Below are 22009 nucleotides of genomic sequence, written 5' to 3'. Positions count from 1 at the left end.
ATATTGCAACATTGTTAAAACTCCGATTTAGAATATACAACTCGTGCCCGAAATACATTAAAAAAAAAACGACCACGCCTCAATTCCGTGAACCCTTCCTCCTTAAGCCTAATTTTCTTCCCTTTTCATAAAACTGATTTATACCACAGATTTTTGAGCTAAGGAATTAAAGTATGGGAAGAAACTTTTCTAGATGATTGAATTTAGCTTCTCGCTCTAAACTTCCGGTGTAGTCCAAAACAAACACCGTTAAGAGAACCTTTTAAGAATATATATACATATAGTCTCAAAACTTAGGTATGCACTTTAAAGATAAAGGACTAAGAAGGCCGGGCTCGAACCTAAATTAAATCATAAAACTTCATATCATCCCTTTTAAAAGCTTCTAAGTTTCTATGACGCGTTAAAACTTTCAACTTTTAATCGAAAGTTACGCAAAGCCAGGACGCTGCTGAATAAGTTGTATGCATGGCAGCTTCAGACGTAATTTAAACAAAGACAAAGGTATGGCGGATTGATACGCATATGTATATACCAGTATATCTACATGGTGTTCCCAAAAAGGGGTGGGTAATTAGACGACACAAGTATATACAGTGGCCAGTGGGATAGTTCTATGGAAATAAATTTTGAGTGGAAAATGTAACTTCTATGACCGAACAGAGATGAAAATAAGTTCCTAAATCTTCCCCATGAAATGCAGAATGATATCCTTATAAAAGAAGGGAAAATGAAAACGTTATAGCTCTCAACGCCATGCATATGATATAAATAATAGCAGCGATATAAAGGGAAGGGCGAAGTTTATATCCTTTCTTCTACTACGCTTGATTCTCTTTTGTTTACGACCTAAATATTCGGCCATCACTATGGCAACTCAACCAACTGAGGATGGACAGTAGAAAGAGAGATAACCCAAAACCCCCGGTCTCTATAAGTTTCAACTCTTCTTTTCCATCGAATAGGGTCAACAAATCGTTTCCCGTCCTGTCTCCCCTTGGGGTATCGCGTAAAAATGGACAATACTGTATAGAAAACAAACGACTGAGTAGACTTTTATAAGAAACCCCAAAAAATAGGCCAAATATATAGGCCATGTAATTACGATATTGTCAAAACGTTTAATATGTCATTTATCTAACTCGTTTCTAAAGACGGGTTGACAAAGGGGCGTATATAAAAATAGATCAAAAATAGACCATAGACGATATTGTATAATACGCCATTTATCCAATTCATCTATAAAAAGCCGGATTTTCCGAAGTACCAACTTAACTAGCTCATTTGAAAAATCTAAATTTAAGACGAAATTATACCCCGACTGTGGACTCAAATTCTAATTCTGAAAAACCTATTTTTAAAATAATTAAACTATCAAAAATGATCAAATAACAGTTGAGAAATTAATTAAAGGTCTGCCATTAATTAAGGAATAGTTTTAAATATCTTCAACCCACACACCAATTAAAACAATAATGAAGATGAGATGACGCATATTAGACGGACGTAGTTCTTGGAAGGAAAAGGGGAGTGAGCTAGATTAAAAGGATGAATTGTGATGTCTGAATTTCAAAAGAGGACATAAGCTAAAATGATGGTCTAGACATACAAGGTGCTCATCCAAGAACAATAACTCATCTGGAATACGAGAGGGCACGGATGGTAAGAGAAGATGAAAATGGAAAAGCTTCGCGGATAAGTTTCGCTCCGTGTAACTAGACGCAAATTTAACAGGAAAGAATGACGTACCCACGCCGTTTAAAATTACATTACTAGAAAGAGGAAATCAATGATACGGCCGCGTTAGAGACGTCATCAAAGGTAAGGCCACGCCATGCTGCGATAATTTTCCTTAGTTCAGGTATATTAGAGGAAAGTAATGTTTGAACAGGCGCCTGCCTTAAAAAAGTTTACTTGGGACCCACCCATCATTGTATTAAAATTATTCTTGCACGTGAATGGAACGTAAAAGAGGTTTAGGAAGCCAAACAACAATCTCTTAAGTCATTTATTTTCGGAAGGGAGCTTATAGCCTCTTCCCGTACTGGGGTTGGTTCAAGTGTATTTTTCTTAATAAATCTTTAGAAAACAGTTAAACCACGCATGCAGGGTCAGCTACTTAAAACCTATACTTACCTTTACCCACCAACCCCAGTTAATTACAGTTAATTTCTAAATAATTAATAACTAAACTAAACAGTATGGATGGAAAAATTACACCTGCAAAACTTCTAAATATGTTTAGTTGGAACTTTCTTAGCTAGCTTTAAAATATCTAAGAAGAAGAAAAAAATGAAATTAAAATTGTCTCGCCAAGTTATCTTATCTTAGTAAGCAGAAAACTTTGGGTAATTTCTATGCCTAACATTATTTTTAACTTTTAAAGCCTAGTTAGTTAGTCTTCTAAAGATTTTGACGAAAGCTGAGAAAGAAAGAAAGAAAGGATAGCAAGCGAGGCCAAAACTTTTAGTGAAAGTTAAGTTCAAGAGAATAGGAAACAGGAGAGAAGGTGGTGGTTAGACAAGGGGAGGGTACAAACTCTTCTAATTAGGGAACAAATTGAAGTAGAAAGGTTTCGACATTGCACCCCCACCCAACTCCTTAAAAAAGGAAGGAACTTGGGCGGAGGTCTCGTTAAATTTTACAAATCGGGAATTGGGGAAGAATATCTTCAGATCGGAGGAAAAAGGCCCGGGACATGGTCTATTTCGGGATAAACGTCCAAGAGAAATCGCGTACGCCTTTGATAAGGTAAAGAGTATAAAACGAAGCGTTTTCTGGTAAATAGCGGGGTACGGATTTTACTAAAGAGGTCTATAGATTGAGGGTGAGGATTAATTTGCTCAGATGCCCCGCACGTTGAATCTCCAAGGAGCTTAAAATTTAAATAGATTCTAAAGTCGCCTCCAAGCTTGTGACATATTAAAAGGGAGAAGGGTTAGCCTGAAGATAAGCTAAGCCAAAATAGCGTTACTGAGGTCAAGAGAGGTCAATATTGTAAACAAAGTTAAAAGATATATATTTAAAATTACAAAGTTCATGGTTCATGGTCACACGCTGAAGGAGGTTAAAATAAAACTTGAGTAAGAATTAAATTGTGGCAAACAGAGAGAAGCAAGCGTCAAATGTCGCCATGTCCTTAAACTCTATTATTCCAGTAAATTATCTGGGTTGAGCAACAGAGAGATTGGAGTAAAACTATAGAAAAAAAACTATACAGGGTGTTTCTAAGGTTTGTAAAGAAATTATGGTTGTGTTCTTTAGGCTATTTATCAAAACTTCACACTTTCATTCATAACCAGAGACCAACGTAGCTTTCCTAGAACTGAATTGAAATGAAATGATCCAAGCCAGGCAGAAAAGATGAATAAAATAAAATATAAAGGGGAAAAAAAGAATCTAGATGTTAAAGGATTGAAAGAGGCAAAGGATTTTTTCTATTAAAAAAAATTGAGGGAGTCACAGAGTTCTCTTTTTTTTTTCTATCTCTATCTCAGATATCGATCGTAGTGTTGCAGGAAAACCGAGTCGAGAAAGAGAGAGAGAGAGATGAAGAAATTGGGATGAAGAAGATGAAATAATATACGTGTAACGATGGAAAATTCTACCAATTTCAGAATGGGGATTAAGGGTCGACTACTTTGGAATGGGGGTTACATTTCAAACCCTTTAAAAGACTAAAAATATCAGTTTTCGGAACATGATATACCTGCTTCTTCATTATATCCCAATTTGAAATCGTTTTTCTTTTTTCTTTTCTTTTGCGGAAACTGAACTGAACTGAACTTAAATAATTTTATAAAACTATGCCAATTAAGGGCCGGCCTATTCTGTTTACGAAAAAAATTAATTACCCTTTGGAACTTGATGGTATCGAACATTTATTTCTTAATAAACACCTTGCATCTTTTGAGAGAGCTATCCTTTATTGGTGGCATAAAGATTTCCTTGAACAACAAAATAAATAAAGATTTAGGTAGATTTTGTAATGAAAAATATAAGATTTAAATTTTAAACCAGACTGGTGATTTGCAAGCCTGTTAATTTAATAAAATGTACAATTTCTTTTCGAAGTAATTTTCTATGCAACTTCGGGACTATTGGCTTAATCTTACACGGATCTAAATGGAGGTATTATATATTAGTTTTCGGAAAAATAAGTTGAATTTCTACAAAAGAAAATTGAGAAATCTAAAACAAACTCAGACGGTATAAAAATAAAAGAAAGTAATTTTAAAATGTCTGGAAAAATAGGGAGGGATTTAGCGGAAACGTTATACGAAAACAGTAATAAATAATCCTTAAGCCCAATTCATACTTTACAATGGGGGTTGCTAAATTTATCTAATAAAAATATACTCCAGTAAACAAAAAAACGCTTCATTATCCCTTTGAAAATTTTCTCTCTCTTTTTTTTTTTTTTTTTTTTAAACAAAAGGTCTACTGGTTTTAAAACGTCTACTGGCCCCAATAAAGATCACGAAAAATAAGTTTTAAATTGAGTCTCTAGGCCTACAATAAGCCTACTTTTATATCGTGAGAATGGGCTAGCTATAAAAAGTTGGCTGCTAACTATATGGGTGGACTACCATTTTCTTAAGTTAGTAAAGAAAGGGGTTTATCGCTAAGGGAAAACATTTGAAATTCGGATGAAATGGGGCTTGGATAGAATCGTGTTTAGAAAGAGGAATTGGAATTATACAAGAGCGAGCAGACCAAGCAAGACAGAGACGTGGTATAGTGGACAAAAGATTTTCTTTTATGGTTTGCCATTGGTAAAAAAAGAAGGGACTTTTCTTTGGAGCTAAAATAAATGGCAAAGAAAAAAATCCAAGCCATTCTCTAAGTTCTATTCTTTACTTGCCACAGTCATTCCCTATCTAAATCCTCTATCGGATAATAATAATATAAACATGAATTTAGGTCCATTTTATCATGAGTTCGGACAAATTCAGTTCTCAAACTCGAATATACTTTATACAGGTCGTTTCTGAAAAGTCTGTACTTGGCAATTCAACAAGACTTCTAGAAGTACAATACAACTGGGACCTAAACGTTTTCTCATTCAAAATCAGAGTTCGAAACACCACTCTAATGACGAATTCCTATTCCCAACTGGTACGTACATATCTGGGCACGGACACGATTTGTAACAACATCTTTTAAAATCTCTCTAGGGTCGAAGTTCGGAACCCGAGTTAGAGTTGCGTTTGACCTATTTCAAATTCAAATGCGGAGCTCGCTTAAACTGCCACTGGAATCCCGAATATGTATATACACCACCAATCCTTTTCCTATAGACGTAGATTATCGTAGTCTTTTTACACCAAAACCCTAAAGCGCCTTTTAAAAAAAACTAGGCCTAAGTTTAGTTCAACGCCTGGTAGGGATCGAGCTCGGTTTAAGGGAAAAACATTTTCCGATATTCAAATTTCGATGGAATAACATCAAAAAAGTAACGTAGGCCATGCCTGGATTCTAGGTGGGATTTTCTGTGTTTTTCAAACGCTAAAAATGCGGATCGTGTAACTGGTAACTGCTGCAAAGTAAAGCTAAGCTCTTCCTTATTCTAAAGATAACGCCTGCCAAAGATCCATACAGGGAAATTCAGGAAAGATATAATACTCAAATCATACCTCGAAAACAGTGCTCATAAAAATAAAATTTTCGACTTCAAATTGATTTCCCAAAGAACAGTGCCCCTTAATTTTTATCAGAAACACCCTGTACATATGTATAAGCAAGCAGTTCAAGCGAAAAAAAAAGAAGAAAAAAACCTGCTTCTAAGAATGAAATAAAAAAAGGGGCTAAAGTTAGAGAACAGGGGTAGAAGTTCAGGACCTTAATTATACAGAGGGCTAAAACGGGAGTTTACACTACACTCTGAGACTCCAGATTAATTTTCCACTCTCTCTCTCTTCTCTCTGGTTACACAGAGTATAGTCCGTTATAACCCGGATGAAAGAAATTAAAAACGGAAGAGAAAAAAGAAGAAAAAAAAAATCCGAAAATGGGCCGGGTTTGCTTCCAGAGAAAGGTTACATCCCATAGGGTGTTACTATAGGGCGGAAAAGAATAACACTATATGTATAAAAGGTAATTTTATACAGGTACTTAATAAAGGCGGATAGAGGTGTGGGGGGAGGGGGAATAAATTCCTAGAATTAATTACTGTAATTAGTATTAAAAATAATAGCATATTATTGAAGGATGGCAAGTCTAATAAAATAAACCCTACAAGTTACGTGAGAGTGGTGCACGAGCAGAACTTATTTCCTCTGAGGTAAATTAAGTTAGATAATTATAGGCTTAACAATATAATTCTAGAAGTTTAATTTTAATTAAATTAAATTAGTTTGGGTTGAAACTGATTTTTCAATCCGCCTTATTTCCGATGCATGTTCCAAGGCTTAACCGGCGATTTTTAACTTGAAAATCTGTGTCAAAATGAGGCATCGTCTGTTTCAATGTTGAAAATATTGAAACGTTTCGACTCTGAAGCAGACGACGCCTCATTTTAAGTAAGTTAAAAATTTCCCCTTAAGCCTTGGTCCTGTATTTCTAGATATATTCGTTCAATAGCTATGATTAGGCTTAGGTAAAATACCGTTGTCGTCTTTATGTCTCGCGACATGTCTAATAAAAATCACGTTATTTCTCGAGAGAACGGTTTCTGTTCTGACAAGGCATTTTAAAAATCATCAGCCTTTAACAAAAATGATTTGACGTCGTGCTGTCCCATAGGTAGTAATTATCATAAAACATATTGAGAAACGACCTAATAATAGCCTTTCAAACAGTCATTAAGTTGAGGGTACCTCCCTTTATCTGTCCATCTAAAATATATACCCACGGACAGCACCGCGATAAAGAACATAGGAGCATAAATTGAATGAAGGTTGCGTTTGGTAGACGCCTATCTATTAATAAAGACAGTGTTTTCAAAGATAAAATAGTGAGGAAATTTAGAAAATAGCGATATATGTGAAAATAAAGTGGATGTATTGATAGAGTCGGTTAGAACCTTGGGTGTATTTCTAAGGTTCAATTTAAGGTGCTAACAAACTATATAAAAATGTAATAAATCATTTTAAGATGAAGAAGAAACTTTACTCTTATTTAATAAAATATTATCAGTTTTTCTTTCATGTTTTAATTCCTAGTAGATTCCACCAAAACCGACCCACAAATCAAAAACATAAATTTTACGGAATTTACCCCAAAATCTCTAGGGTCTTAATTATTAACGTTTATTTCTAGAAATATCTCATTAATAATTTATAATTTGAATTACTCTAAAGATACTTTTAGAAACTTTATAATTATCAAAAAGGCTCCCCAAAATATAGTTGAAGCGAAAAAAAAACTTAATAAGAACTTTGATAATTATTATTTTAGGCAGTTTTTAATTAAACCATTTTATAACGAAACCCTTTCATCCGATTTTTCACACGCTCATTAATCAAAGAGCTAACTTCTTAACTTCAATCTTCGAAATTTAATGAAGGCTAAAAAAAGGAAAACTTAAAAAGTTATTTCCCAGAAGAAAACTGCAAAAATTCGACTCAAAATTTGACGCGGTGTTGAAAAAAATGCCCAAAATTTTTATCCCTGACTAAACTTCAAATTTTTTTCCCCCAATAAAAAGGTCCTGAGAAATTCGTTGGCAACTGTATAAAGATTTGGGACTTTGGGTAAAAAATTGTAATACAGTTTTACTAAAATAAAGTCAGCTGCCCAATTTCACTTCCAACTTCCATGAAAGAAATGATCAGGGACTCTATTTTCCTTTTCAGACTGAATTCAAACTCCGCGAACGGAAATTTACATTTTTATGAAATTATTCTCCCCAAAAGGGTAAGGCCTAAAGTTCCACACCCAAAAAAAATGGGCACTGCTTAACTGAGGTTGAATAAAGAGAGAGAAAGAAAAAACACATCTTTATACTATATTATAGGTGAACTACAATATAAAAAAAATTTATATATAGTAGAATAGAAAGGATGTTGAATTTTCTATGTACAGTCTTAAAACATAAATATTGAGAAGAATTGTATAATAATAAAACAAAAGAAATAAACATCTCATGCTAAGCCTAAGTCTGGTGCGGTAGTAAATATTTGAAAAGGCAGTATTTCGACGCACTTTTCTTTATATAAAGAGGTCATAAAGAATGGAGTTGTCATCTTACGCTAAAGATAACACCAAAGTCTATATCATTACTGAAGATATTATTTATTAACCCAGTGCAATTTATTTCTAGCGAAATGAACGTTACTAAGCCTAAGCCTAAAATAGCAAGAAAAAAAAATGGTTTAGCCGTAGTGACAATATTTACCAACGTGTATAGGATAGTTACGAAAAGATAATGTTTATAACAACACACTCGATCTCTATTATGTATTACCTATATGTCTTTTACAGAGCAAATAAATACACCTAGAAGATTACAAACGACACAAAAAAATACCCAATTAAAAATTAATAAAACGCTACGGCTAACTGTTATTTTATAAATAGTGTTCTTATACTATTTTCCCAGGCTGTAAGGAAAATAGAAATAAAAGAATTGGATCGACAACATTAACGTTAAAGGCGCGCAATACTAAGCAGAGTAATTTAGCTTTTAGAAAATGACCATTGGTCAAGCAAAGAAAGAGAGAATAAGGAACAAATTTCTTTTTTACGCACTCCATATGTGTTTCTGTGTTTGGTGGTGGATTACTCAGAGGGGTTGGTGCTTTAAAAATTCATGGGGAATGATTGTTGGTTGGGTTGTTGTAAGAAAGGTGGTCGCTTTGGGGGTAAGGAGGGGTGGAAAGGGGTTCTTTCGCTAATACGATCGGGGCGCTTACACAGAGCCAGCCACCGCCTTCGATCTATTTAGCGTAATTACGCCCTTTTCTGGGCCGGAACGGTTTCGCACGACAAACTCAGCTCGATATTATTACAAAACCATGGAAGGAACGAGAGAAAAGGGAGCTCTAGCCATTGCGGAGATTGTGGTAAAAAAGAATAGTACCATCAGAGAACCATAATACTTAAATACAAGGCTGATATCGCGCACCGCGAGTAATTTAAAACTTAAAAGAGTGACGTATCTGGACCACTCAAATTATTGAACATGTATGGCGGCCTTCTCTAAGATATTAACTATACGTTGTAAGTGATGGTGTGAAGTGTAATGAAGCCGAAGATGGGATTGAGAAAGAAACAATGTAGCATATGTTAAGGAAGTAAAAATAGGCTTAAGGGGAAGTAAAATGACGAGAGAGGGATTAATTCTCACCGTGTAGAGACAGCAGCGAGGTCCGCGAGGGAAACCAAGCGTGGCTGCGGATTTGCCGAAAGGATGATGGTGGTGGTGATGTTGAGGTTGGTGAGGATGGTGGAGGTGTGTGTGTGGATATGCCGGAGGGGCCGGTAAGGTTCCTGGCGCGGCCGGCGCCCCCGACGGCGAGGTGCCGAGAGCCGGGTGTAGAACCGCGCGCGCTTGGGCCACCGGTTGACGCGAGTGGTGTTGATGGTGAAATTGGCTGCGATGCGGCGGATACTGCGGATTGCGAGACAGCGCGGCGGCCGTGATAGGCGAGACGGGCGGCCGAGGAGCGCGCCGCCGCAATTTCAGCCGCAGCCTTCTTAAACTGGCCCGCCTGAAGGCTTGACCTTCGCTGCCGCCCCCGCCGCCGGAAACAGCCGGCCAAAAAACGCTTTTGCCCCCGCCGCCTCCTCCGTTCGCGTAATGACGTTCGCTGGCGCCGCGTCCTTTCCCGAACGTCAACCAGACGGATCCGAAGGTCCGATAGGTGGCGAAGGCTTTCACCCACTTTCTGGTCTTTTTGCGAGCCGTCGCGACGTTAAACTGTCCGACTCGCGGTAAGGGCCTCGAGGCGCCCGCTAAACCAACGCGGAGGCTGGCCACGACGCTGGGCCCTCCAAGAACGCGAAACGCGTCACTGATAATACACCGACGATCCTATCTAGGGAAAACCAAGAGAAACGACCGACCCGGGACTGAGTGACTGACTGAAACGACTGGACCCGTTCCGATAGAATCCTACAAGCGCGATAGCCGAGAGAAACTCTGCCTCTTTATAAAGGAACCTCGGTCTCGCGTACCCGGATAAAAGGGGGCATGCGCTTTATCGATCGGACCTAGCGGCGTACTTCGATGCCTTTCCTCACTCTTTAGTACCTTTTAGACGATTTACCTAGGGCCAACCGGATGGCTAAAGTCCACACCAACACCAACTAGGCGTCGGACGCTAATTTGCTCCGAACGATTGCATTAAACTCCAGCCTTTACCAATTTTACTTAAAATATAAAGTTTCCGAGGGACTCAACACTACACTTGACTTATACGATCCCTAGTAGATATTCAAAAATATAACAGCTTCTAGTAGGGGTTGCCTCAGTCCCAATTTGCTAACCTAACGGTTGGTTCTAAGGGCACCATCTGTCAATAAATAACCCTACAAAGCTTCGAAACTTCGTCGGCAAAAATAGGCAAACAGTGGATGCCAAGTGAACATTCCGGTCAAACTCTCCAACCAACCGAAAGAGCAAAAGTTTAGTCTTCACCCGTTTAAAACCTATATTACTCAGACAGGATGACAATTTAGCAACGCTTTGACGGCTACTACGGAAATTTATACACTCGTCGTTAAAAGGGAAGCCCTTACTCAGAACTTGATAAACAGACAAGAGAGTTAAGGAGGGGGTTGTACTACTCTAACAGAGTTTGAGTGCTACTTTGATTTGGCCAGCCGGAAGAGACAAACTTAGAGCGAGTTTAGACGCGGGTCTAAATTAGATACATGGCGATTACCAGACACATCAATTACACAACGCAGGGAATAGCTGCATTATAGATCTAACTTTGGTAATTATTTCCGACCAAGTTTCGTCATAGATTATTTAACAGATTAAAGGCAAACGTAAAATTATTTATGAATCAAGAATCGGAAAAAATTAATCCACTAGTTTCATAAAACTGTAGGAAATTGGCACCAAAATATTCCCCCTTCAATATATGCGAAACAAATTACATAAAATTAATTCGGGAGAAGCCAACATCCAGGCGAATTCACACCATTATAAATTCCATAGCCCCTGTAGAAATGTTTACGCTGCCACACACCTATGCTCAGGGTGAAGCAAACATCCAGGGTAATTCTATTAAATAACATCTTTTTAAAATGTATTAAAAATCAGCTACAAGTAGATACATCTTCGAATAACGTTTCCCAACAACTCAAAACCTCAACCGTAACTTAATTTTCTTTTTCTTCGTTTTAAATGGCTCCCGATATCCCAGGATATAATCGGTTTAGTTCGGCATGATCGAACGCAGTCAGAAAGGTGTAAAGAAAAAGATACCTCCTTTTCGATAAAAACTATCATTGATTCATACATAAAACGTATATAATCTAGCGACGTTGCCAAGAGAGAAAAAAAAGGTTTAATCCAATATGCGTTATATCGAGTGAAAAAAAAAAGAAATCCAATAAAAATTGCTTCAAGCGGAAAATATTCTTCAATACTGGGGAAAATCTATAGAAAAAAAAGTAGTCTTATATAATATAATATCTAAATGGGCCAGCTAAGGCGCTAGTACACTATATCCTATAGTTCTCCAATATCAGATTGATTGGTACCGCATCCATACCATGGTCTAAGCCAAGAAGGAAGGCGAAACCATTTTTTTCATACTTCATATGTTTCACAGCTAAAACGCCTTTCCGTAAGAGAAAATAGTATACTGGAAGAGAAAGTAGAAGAGTAAGGTACTTGTTAAAACCAACTGCGTAAATTTTCCTCTATTTCTGGAGCGATTATGAGACGTCACGTTTACTAATTAAGTAAACCAATCATAGACAACCGAACATATAAGAATGCAATAGCGAGGAACATCAACCCTTCTATTCCAATACAGTTTTCTACGGGAAAATTCATCCATAAAAAATATATACACTTTTCACGTGTGAAGTCACGCGGTTTTGACCACCTGTGCAACACTATATATATATATTACAATAGATTTAATATACACATACATACATATACATATGCATATTATATTAAAACTATAGGAAGAAGATTCAAGATACACGATACACTTTTACAAGTATATACATTTCTATAAAATGATTTTTGAATACCAAGTTACTGACACGCTATTGGATTTTTTCGTACCAAACTTGATGATAGCTTATGAGAAAGCGCCATATGTCTGTCATGTAAATGTCGTGCAGTATAATGCACGATAGTACAATCTAATTCCCCCCCCCTATCTACCTCTTTTCAATTCAATACAGGTGGGTTTTCTACGTCCAATTTCGCTTTGTGTCGAGACACTAGCCTAATAAAAAATACATTAAAAAGATTCCAAAGGCGGTTGGTTGGTTGGTTGGTTGCTTGGTTTAGATATGTGGGTAGTAATGGCAAACAGTAGCCTATATGGTTATATTAAAATAAGCTAGACTTATATGGGCTTTGTTGTTGTTTCAAATATGATACCGTATAAAAATAATGGAATACCGCGTTTCTTTATCTAAGGATAACCCGTATGGGATAACAATGAATTTATTATATATATATATATAATAAATTCATTGTTATCCCATACGGGATATATATATATATAAATCAAAATAAACATCATCTTATCTTTCACAATATTGCAGATACGAGTGAATTTCTTTCAAAGTAAAAATATAGTATCTTCAAAACCCTGGCAACCGTTAAGAAAGAACATTATGCCTTAGGACTAATATTGTTTTAAAGAATACAGTACTCTCGATACAGTATTGAAAATTTTCCAATTTTGAACAAGGAACTAACGTACAACGCGGATTCAATTTCAGAGAACACACTCAAGAAGGCTCCATCCGATATCGAAGTTCCTCCCTTGGCATGCAGGCTGAACCTTAGGATAACAATCTAAGCTAAGCCTGACTATAGGAATATTAAAAGAGGAGCTCGAGGAAGTTCGTTCCTCTTCCTTCCGGAAACGCCCGCCGAATAATATAATACAACAAGATTGCCTTTTCAAAGCAGCCCGGATAAACAAATTTTAATTTGGAAACTCGACAGCTAGAAACGGTATACATATATCCAAGATGAGAGAATGCATTAAACGCAATACCCACTGATGAAAGTGGACCTAATCAAAAGTAAACTAAACATGAAGTGATAACTGAACTCCGTGTGGTTTCCAACGTGCTAAGGTTGTAAGTTGCACATAAATGTCGGAAGAATTGAAAACCTATAGCTGTAAACCAACCACCTTTTCTCAATTTAAAGAGTACACGCAAACTCTTATCTTTACCTATATCTTTTTGAAAAAATACGGTGTAAAGAGTACCTATCACCCTGTTGTTAATAGCTTGATATTAAGCTGGACACGAAAACTCTCCCAAAAGAACATAAGCGTTGTTAGACTTCTATATATAAACCCTTTATAAAAATCCCAACAGCTGGAAATGACACGGAAATGGTTCACCAAAAACTGTTTTCCCAAGTAATACACACCAAAATTCACCCTAACCTTGCTCTACAATCAAACACGATTGTATTATCAATAGAAATACACCACAGAGTAAACTCGAGTCTTTCTCACGTGTTCACGTGCATTGGAAAAGATAAAACTCCTTCCACTGTATTACCGAATATCAAGTGAACAATATTATAGACCATATTATAATTTTATAGTATATTTTATCGAGAGCAGCCTTATTTAAAGACGAGTAAAAAAATAAGTGCCATAAAACAAAATTCCGCCTTTTCTTACCATAAAAGAATACTTCAAAAGGGACAAGGGACTTATGGGAATAAAGCTTAAATTTGTATTCAAGACGGGGAGTATTGAATTCTAAAAAATAATAATAAAAATGAGGGAAAACAACTACACACGGTTTCGAACGTGACGAAATGAAAGGTATAAGACTTCTTATATTTCTATTTTCAGCAAGTAGGTACTAGGTTGGTTAGGCCCTAGGCGAAAATTGTGAATGTAGAAGATAATGTCAAATTTAAAAATTATATATATTGTCATACTTAAATTTAAAAATATTCCACTTCAGTTAAAGAATTCAAGTGGCTAAATTTATGTTACAAGTTTCTAAAATACTTGATATATTATATACAAGGTGTACCAAAAAAGGGAAGACCGAAGTACAATGAGATGGAAGGTTCTATGGGAATCAATTTTGAGTCGAAAATGTTTTGCCATAACTTACTTAGAGGTCAAAAGGTCACAGAATAATTTTAACTCAAAATTGATTTCCCATAGAACCATCCCACGGTACATCCGTCCTACCAACACCCTGTATCAAAATTTCAAATTTAAATAAAGCAAGGTAAGGTGAGAGGGCGAAGGATAAGTGTACTAAATTTTAAGTATCAACTGGGAACATAGTAAAATTATCGCCTATATCATTTTTACGAGCAATCTCGTTTGACTCTTCATATTTATGTTTAAACCCAAGTACCTGACTGAATTTTGGTTTTGGGTATTTTCTCCCTCAGGCTACTTGTTCCTATAGGTAAGCCTAGCTCTTACTGTAGAATATAGGATACATTTTAATATCCTGCCCAAACGGAAACTTAATGGTTACATTACCACGATGTTAACTAGGTAGATAAAGAAAGCTGCCATATACCCTGATTGCTTGTGACTAAGTATTTACGTAACACACATTTGGAAGTAAATGGGGCGTTAAAAATGTCAAAATACGGAATTGAAATATTGTTATTTATTTATTTATTTAAATGGTTGTTGGGGGGATTTCTATACGGTTTTGGGGGAATTGCTCTCTGAAAACTCCTCCTACTAAATTTGTCCAACAAAGGCTTTGGTCTCGTTACTGTCAAAACACTTTCCGTTATTTCATATTAACTTTTGATAATACCAAATACTCGCGCGTGGTTTTTAATCAAAGGTAAAAACCAGGGATATTTAATTAACATTAAACTGATCACGTGGGAGTCATGCGGGCATCACACGCTGGGACTTGTTGTAAAGTTTCATGTTTAAAAATACCCCAGAAAGTATTTTTGGTAGTGAGAAGTATTTGGATGTGGTTTAATACCATGGTAGTTTTATCACACCATGCATCGCATGCACCGCGGCAGCAAAGTTGAAAACCACTCCGTGGGGGTTTAAGGCAAAGCCCTGTGTAATTTACCCGCCAAAAGTTTCGCGCCATTAAATTAAACGAAGTTCCCCGAGAATGTGGTGAAAACGTTCCTTCCTTCCTCCTCTAACTTAACTTCTCTCGAATCTCGCGCAACCCCAAAACATACCAATGCCCTTCAGAGAGAGAGTGAAGATGAGGCGAGGTAGCTTGGATTTAATATGGAATTTTGGGGAGTACGACAGCTTCATCTATGCTCCCCTGACCTTTATAGTGATGTATTAACAGCGTACGGGCCGTGGTTAAGTCCACCAGCGCGAGGGTTAGGTCATCAGCTAGGAGACTGAAGGATAATGAAGTCATTACATAATTTTTGGTTGGGTTTCAGAAGGAAAAACTATACGGAATCTTTTTGAGAAGTTTATAACCTAAAGAATAGATATCGAATAATTCTAAAAAATTCTTTATAAAGCTCTTTTAAAGTATAAGTTAGATATTTCTTTTAAAATAAGCCTGGGGTCTGTAAATCCAAGATATAAAATGATGATGGTAATTTAAAGAAATATATGGAGTCATTTTATATAAGATAAGTTACCATGACGTAAAATGGGAGGACATAAATGCATGGGATGAAGTATATATATTCCTCCTCAAACTAGTTTTTCATCAGTTCAGTTATATAGCCCAATACCTTCCTCCCATGGGTTTAAAAACTTTTCCCGAAATATGGAACGTAATGGTGGAAAAGTTGAGAAATCGCCGGCCGTTCAATATGCAAATCAGGTGCTGGATTTAAAAAAAAAAACATTTTTACGCTTTCTAAACGCACGGAAAATAATAAATTACGCGATAAAGATTGCTAAAAAATATATAGTATTTAAGCTGAATTACGAAACCATATTTTAGAAATATAAATGTATCATGGAGTGTTTGTAATTCTGAGGAGCACAAGCAAGTCTTGTTTTGGTAAGTGGGTGTTGACCGTTTCTTCAAAAGCTGAGCTATAAATATATCTTGAATTCAATTTATACAGTATTGTAAACAAATATAAGACAAGACACGTCATGTTTACGTCATTAAGATAAAAACTATTCGATGCTTATCATTCAATAAAACTGAATATAAAAGTGTAATGGATTATCATCTCTGCTCATAACGGGTAAATTCCCTAGCCTGGTCATCCTTCGTTACTTGTATCATCAAGAACAAACTTGAAAAAAAAATCAATAAAACCAATAAATATGGGCGGGAAATAAACTAAACCAAAATAAAGACCTCTGGAAAACTTTTATCCAAAGTCAAACACACATACACACAGAAACGGGGGCCGACGAGTGGACTGCAAGACGACATGTGGGTAAAAAAAATAGTGTAGCGTGCGTCCCGTTCGTCCCGCTTTGTGTTTGTGTTGCCGCGCTGCTACAAGTATAAGATGATTGACATTGTCGAGACGACAGAGAGCGGCGACTCCCTTGCCGAATAAACACGAAGAAAACCACTTTGCCAGCAGCAGCAAAGGCCTACCACCACCACCAAACTATAAACAGTTTATTTTTAGGACCCAGAAAGTTTATACACAATATATTCCCCCCTCTTTCCAATGGGTAAACTAATATAATATCAAATAGAAATGTTTTTAGATCTGCGGTAGTATAATCCTCAGCAATCAACCCATAAACCTTGATTGTCTTGACGTGGGACAAAGTTCCACGTGCAACGGTGCAAATAGAGTAATGATGAGGGAACTATTTATCGCGTATGTGATTCGGTTCGGTTCAGTAACCTAGCTATAATAAATGTAAAATGATGTTGGGAAGAATCATGTTACAATTACCCCGCCGGCTTTGTGGTAGGTACACTTCTCTCGAAGTATACTTCTGGTACAACCCTTCATTTTCTAAAGGTTTAAAAATTGACATGGCTCAGCAAGATCTAATAAAAATAAAAGTTCTTCATCTAGGAGAAAGGTCCGGTATACAAACCATCTTTTCCCCCAGCAGCTAAGTTCTTTTATCGACAATAAAGCGAGACATGGGAGAACGAGCCCATCGAAACGTAACGCGGCTCTGGATTATTACGTAGTTCCTGACTTTGTGACTTTTACACCCCAATGTATACCGAATGTACTCTATCTTTCCCCTTCCCTTAACCCTGGTGTGTACGCGTCACTGGCGCAAAGACTGCAGTGTATCCTACGCGGATATTTGACGAAGAGGACCTGGATCGCATCATATCGTATATAAGGATAGTATCGGAGTACAGCTCGCGCGAGAAATTTCTGTTTCTCACGATATAAGGATTCGATTTACCGCCTGCAAGGAGAAAACCTAGCGCGCGCCAATTTTTTTTAACGCGCGACGCTTGGTTGTCATAGCAACAGAGAACAAAAACCATTTACAAAGGAATAACGGGGGGGGGAGGGTAATTTTATATCTTTTTGGTTTTATAAGCGTCGCATTCGAAATTATCCCAAACACGCTAGATTATTATACTATTTTGAAAAGAGGGAATAGAAATGCAATAGAGCGCAATGTTTGGGTTGGCGTTACCACCAGAAGAAATGTCACCAAATGGCACCCGAAAAATATATTAACTGGAAATCTGCATAAAAGTAATTTACACGCTAAAGAATAGATCCAATGCTCGGCACGTTCATGGGGTAACGATACCTGGAAGGACGTAGTAAATGGAGTGGTAATCAGTACGCTGGCAGCGCCCCCTGATCTTAGTAAGCAACACGCGAACGAAGATAAAACTTTGCCTATTTCTTAACAAGTGTCACCTCTCCTTCATAATACTTTCTCCAAGCTTGGTGGCCAAAGAGAAAGTATACGTGTATTTGTTTAGTAATAAAATTCCAAGCTTTTTTTGTTCTTTTCCTTGTGTTTTTTGGGGGTTTTATTGGGGCAGAGAATAATTTTTAAAGTAAACTACTTCAAAACTAACGGAAGTTAGAATTCCAGCCCAGCTAATGCCATATCTTTTTAAAGGGATTGTGTTATAACATTTTTACGTTTATTTTCAACATAGAAAGTCGTATATACTTCGGAAGGGTTTACCAAACCTTTAAAATTTAAAGAGAAAAACTAAAACGTACGCATACATTAATAACATTACGATAACGGAATCTCCCTAAAATATATTAACTTAATGTAAAGAAAGAAAATGCATGATGGGAATAAACTTGGCATATTACACTAGTTTCCTTTTTTTTTTTTTTTTTTGGAACACAGAACTGGCTCGCGCGAACTGAGGGAAAAATGGCGGGAAAAGAGAAGAAATAAAAAAAAAAAAACATAAAAATGTTCCAGGGCGAACGAAATAGGACGGAAAATAGGGGGAAAATAGCAGATAAGGCGGGTCATTTGTCACTATTATGAAGAAAGAACAGCTGGAGCCAAATACGACGTCTAAAAAATCCCGCCACGCAAAGTTAGGTCTAGTCTAACGTAATAAGTTCTACAGTATACAGTAACAATATCGCCTTGGTCTACACTAAGACTAGGCCCTATATTTCGAGTTAACTTCTCCGCAGTTAAACGCGATAGGCGACAAATGGAAAATTGGGGCGCGCGATTACCCAATATATAGATGGACCCTTTCAAAAGACAGAACGGAACAAATACAGGTAGGCTATGTGGACAACAAAGATGAAAACAATACGGACTAAATTTGCTGCAGGACTGGTTACTTCCAGCCCTATCTAACGTCTTTGGAAGTTTGGATCCACATGCAATAGACCAATACGAATATTACCTACAAAGAAACAAACTTCCAGGGGCACGCCTACGTACTGGATAATTTCCCTGTCGCCACAAGACAACACTAGAGGCAGCCCAAGCTCTAGGCTAGCCAACTCGGTCATGCCTCTTGCTATGTCTCCTGACATGATTGAAATTATCCACTATAGAGGCGTGCCCCTGGAAGTTTGTTTCCCTGCATGTAATATTCGTACTGGTCTATTGTACAAATAAAAAGCGAGTGAGACTTATCGAAGGATAAATTCTGGAATTTAGCAACATCAAAAAGTCATGAGTCGGCCGGTTCAAGAAATAGACCTATCTCTCTCTCTCTCACTTAGCGATGGATGAAAAAAGCTAGCCTAAGGTTTTTGATTTCTTCCAAACGTTTTATATTTTTTTTCTTAGCCAGACAAAAGGAGTGAGTATCGTATCATCCTCGTCCGAGCCTGATTCTTTCGAACCAACGAATTTTTAAAAGACTATCCCCCCTCTCTCCATTTATACAACTTTAACCAGTTTATCTAGTCCATTAGCCGCCATTTCGATCGATGCTCCATACCGACTTGGTAGCCTTACCTAACACTGAAAACCGACAAGGGTAACGCAAAAAAATAAAAAGGAAGAAGAAAGAGCGTTTGACCTCGGGGTGACCTTAGCTTGGAACAACGCGATACAAAGGTTATAAAGGTCGCAGTTTGAACTTGGCGTTTAGTAACTGACTTAATAATAAAAATGTTGGGTCTATCTTAACCGGGCGACGCACGTGGACTAGGAGGATTGATACCGTTTGCACCAGGAAGTCAGGCTCCTTGGTACTGCGTTTTGCCCTCCGAGTATAGCTTGGCCTCCTGCAGTGTAAATGGTACAAATCCTCCTAGTCTGAAAACTATGAATAATTAATCTAACAAAAATTTTAAAATTTTAATTTCAGAAAACGTGAGTTTTGAAGCACGTGAAATAGGCCTAGATAATTAATATTTTAAATTGAAATTCAGTTTCTACGTTTAAAACAAATAGGAATTTGTAAACACACCCGAACTAGCAAATTTAATTAATTAATTAATGAATTAAAACAGCATAATTTAAATTTATAAATAATTAAGAATTTTCCAAAAAAAATTCGACTACTTCAAAAAGAAAAATATTTTTATGCGATACAAAGGGATGACAAATATTTACGAGAAAACCTCAGCTTCGAAGGCAAAAATATTTGCGTAGCGGTAGCATGGCTATTGTTTCACCGTCGAAAAATTCATTCTTTCAGAATATAAAAGCTAGATAAATTTCTTTAGGAAAGTTATACACAACCGAAGAAGAAAAAACAAGTGAAAGCTTTCTCTAAAGTGGATATGTAAAAGTGAATAAATGTAGGTGAAAATTCAAAGAGGTCAAAAGGTTACGAATCTAGGGGTCCTTTAGGGGTGGGGTTATACATTTCGTCAAACAAATACATAGGAAGTCCTACTAAAATCAGTTCAATCGAAAAGTGAAAGTTCCCTAACGCGTAGACAAACTCAAAATCGGACTTTTAAAACTACCCTCCCCCAACTCTAAATTTTCTAAAGACTACATACGCCCTTCGACGGCTTCTAGTGTATTTTATACTACATTGGCATTTCCCTGAAGACTTTCAAGGGATTTTTTCGTGCTGCCACAAAAAGGAGTGGGAAGTATGGGATATAGTCTCGTCAGGAGCGTATTTTTCCCGTGAAAACAGAGGTAAGATATTCCATAAATATCCGAAATATATATATCTAAGTTCTCCTTACACTTAGCAGCAAGTACACCGAATATCGGTTTATCTTTATCTTAGGAAAAATCTTTAACATTTATTTCTGATATCCATGCATAGGGATATATTCTACAATGCAGATATGAAAGTATTTTTTTAGCTTCCATGAAAAGGGGGGGGAGGAGGAGATTGGGTTGAGAAAAAATACCGGCTTCTTTTTGAGACTGAGAAATAGGGTCTTCGATGGGCTAAAGAAGATGAGGAGGAAAATCTTGGAGAGAGAAAAAAAAGCTCTCAAACTCTTCCTTCTCTCTCTCTCTCTCTCTCTCTCTCTCTCTCTCTCTCTCTCTCTCTCTCTCTCTCTCTCTCTCTCTCTCTCTCTCTCTCTCTCTCTCTCTCTCTCTCTCTCTCTCTCTCTCTCTCTCTCTCTCTCTCTCTCTCTCTCTCTCTCTCTCTCTCTCTCTCGGTTTGTTTACCCAAGACTTTCCAGGAGCGAATGCAAATAAGAATGGAGAGGAGTGAAGGGTAAAGGAGATGAGAAGATGACTCAAAGAGTTAAAGGAAAAAATAAGGAAGACCAAGAGCAGGCAGGGATGAAGTAGGAGGAGAAAGATGGAGAATTGGATAAGAAAAAAAATATCCTTACTTCGGGTATGGAAGTAGAATTTATTCTTTATACTAGGAAGAGGGGGGAAAATTACACTAGCTACTAAACGTTCCGTTTCGAGCGGAGAATACAGTGGCGTTTGTATTTAAATCCACCAACTTTTTTCCCCAGCAATACTAAAATGGGATGAACTTAGAGTTCATTTCAAGACCGAAATTCATAATGATTTATTTGTCCATCTCATGATTAAATACGATTTAGTTTCCAATCAACGTAACAGTGTTTGTAATGTACACTCTAACCGAAACGAATATGGATTCCCCGAAACCGGAACTGATAGCTTAGCTATAAGACTAGGGAACTCAAATAGAACCAAGCCGATGAAATGAGAGGGAAAAAAAACCAGTCAAATCCAAATACCCATGTTGATTTATTTACATCTAAGGATTTAAGCTGGGGGAAATAACCGGATTCGCGATTCAAAATCAGTGAAATTTTCCAAAGTTTAAATATGTGTATTTAGGGGGTAAAAAAATTCCCCAAAAATATTTGCATTTTTATTTGCAAGATTTAATTAAAAGTATATGTTTTTTTTTAGGAAATGAGAACTGATTATAAGTTTCATATTTTACTAATATGGAGTTATATAACGTAATTTTATTAAAGATTAAAAACAAAATTTGATTAGATTAAAGCATACAGCTTAACTTTATCTTTAAGAATTTTTAGTAGAGACTAAATTAAGTAAGAACGTGAGGAAAATCTAATCTGGTTTAATAAGGTACCGAA

The 22009-nt window shown here is 36.8% G+C and overlaps 1 protein-coding gene across 1 annotated transcript in view; it reads right to left on the bottom strand.

The window, feature by feature from the left end:
- Rbfox1 (RNA-binding Fox protein 1) overlaps window positions 1–22009 on the bottom strand; it is an 80055-nt gene that overhangs the window by 43610 nt on the left and 14436 nt on the right. Inside the window, exon 2 of the mRNA XM_089843830.1 lies at window positions 9290–9976. Coding sequence (XP_089699956.1) covers window positions 9290–9976 — 687 coding nt within the window. The remainder of the gene's footprint in view (window positions 1–9289; window positions 9977–22009) is intronic.

This window comes from Phalangium opilio, unplaced genomic scaffold (genome assembly GCF_054372755.1).
Source record: "Phalangium opilio isolate 3A_F unplaced genomic scaffold, DU_Popi_V2 ptg000070l_1, whole genome shotgun sequence".
In the NCBI taxonomy this organism is placed as follows: Eukaryota; Metazoa; Arthropoda; class Arachnida; order Opiliones; family Phalangiidae; genus Phalangium; species Phalangium opilio.
Note: the sequence above shows the minus strand (reverse complement) of the source record. Positions and strands in the feature narration are given on the sequence as shown.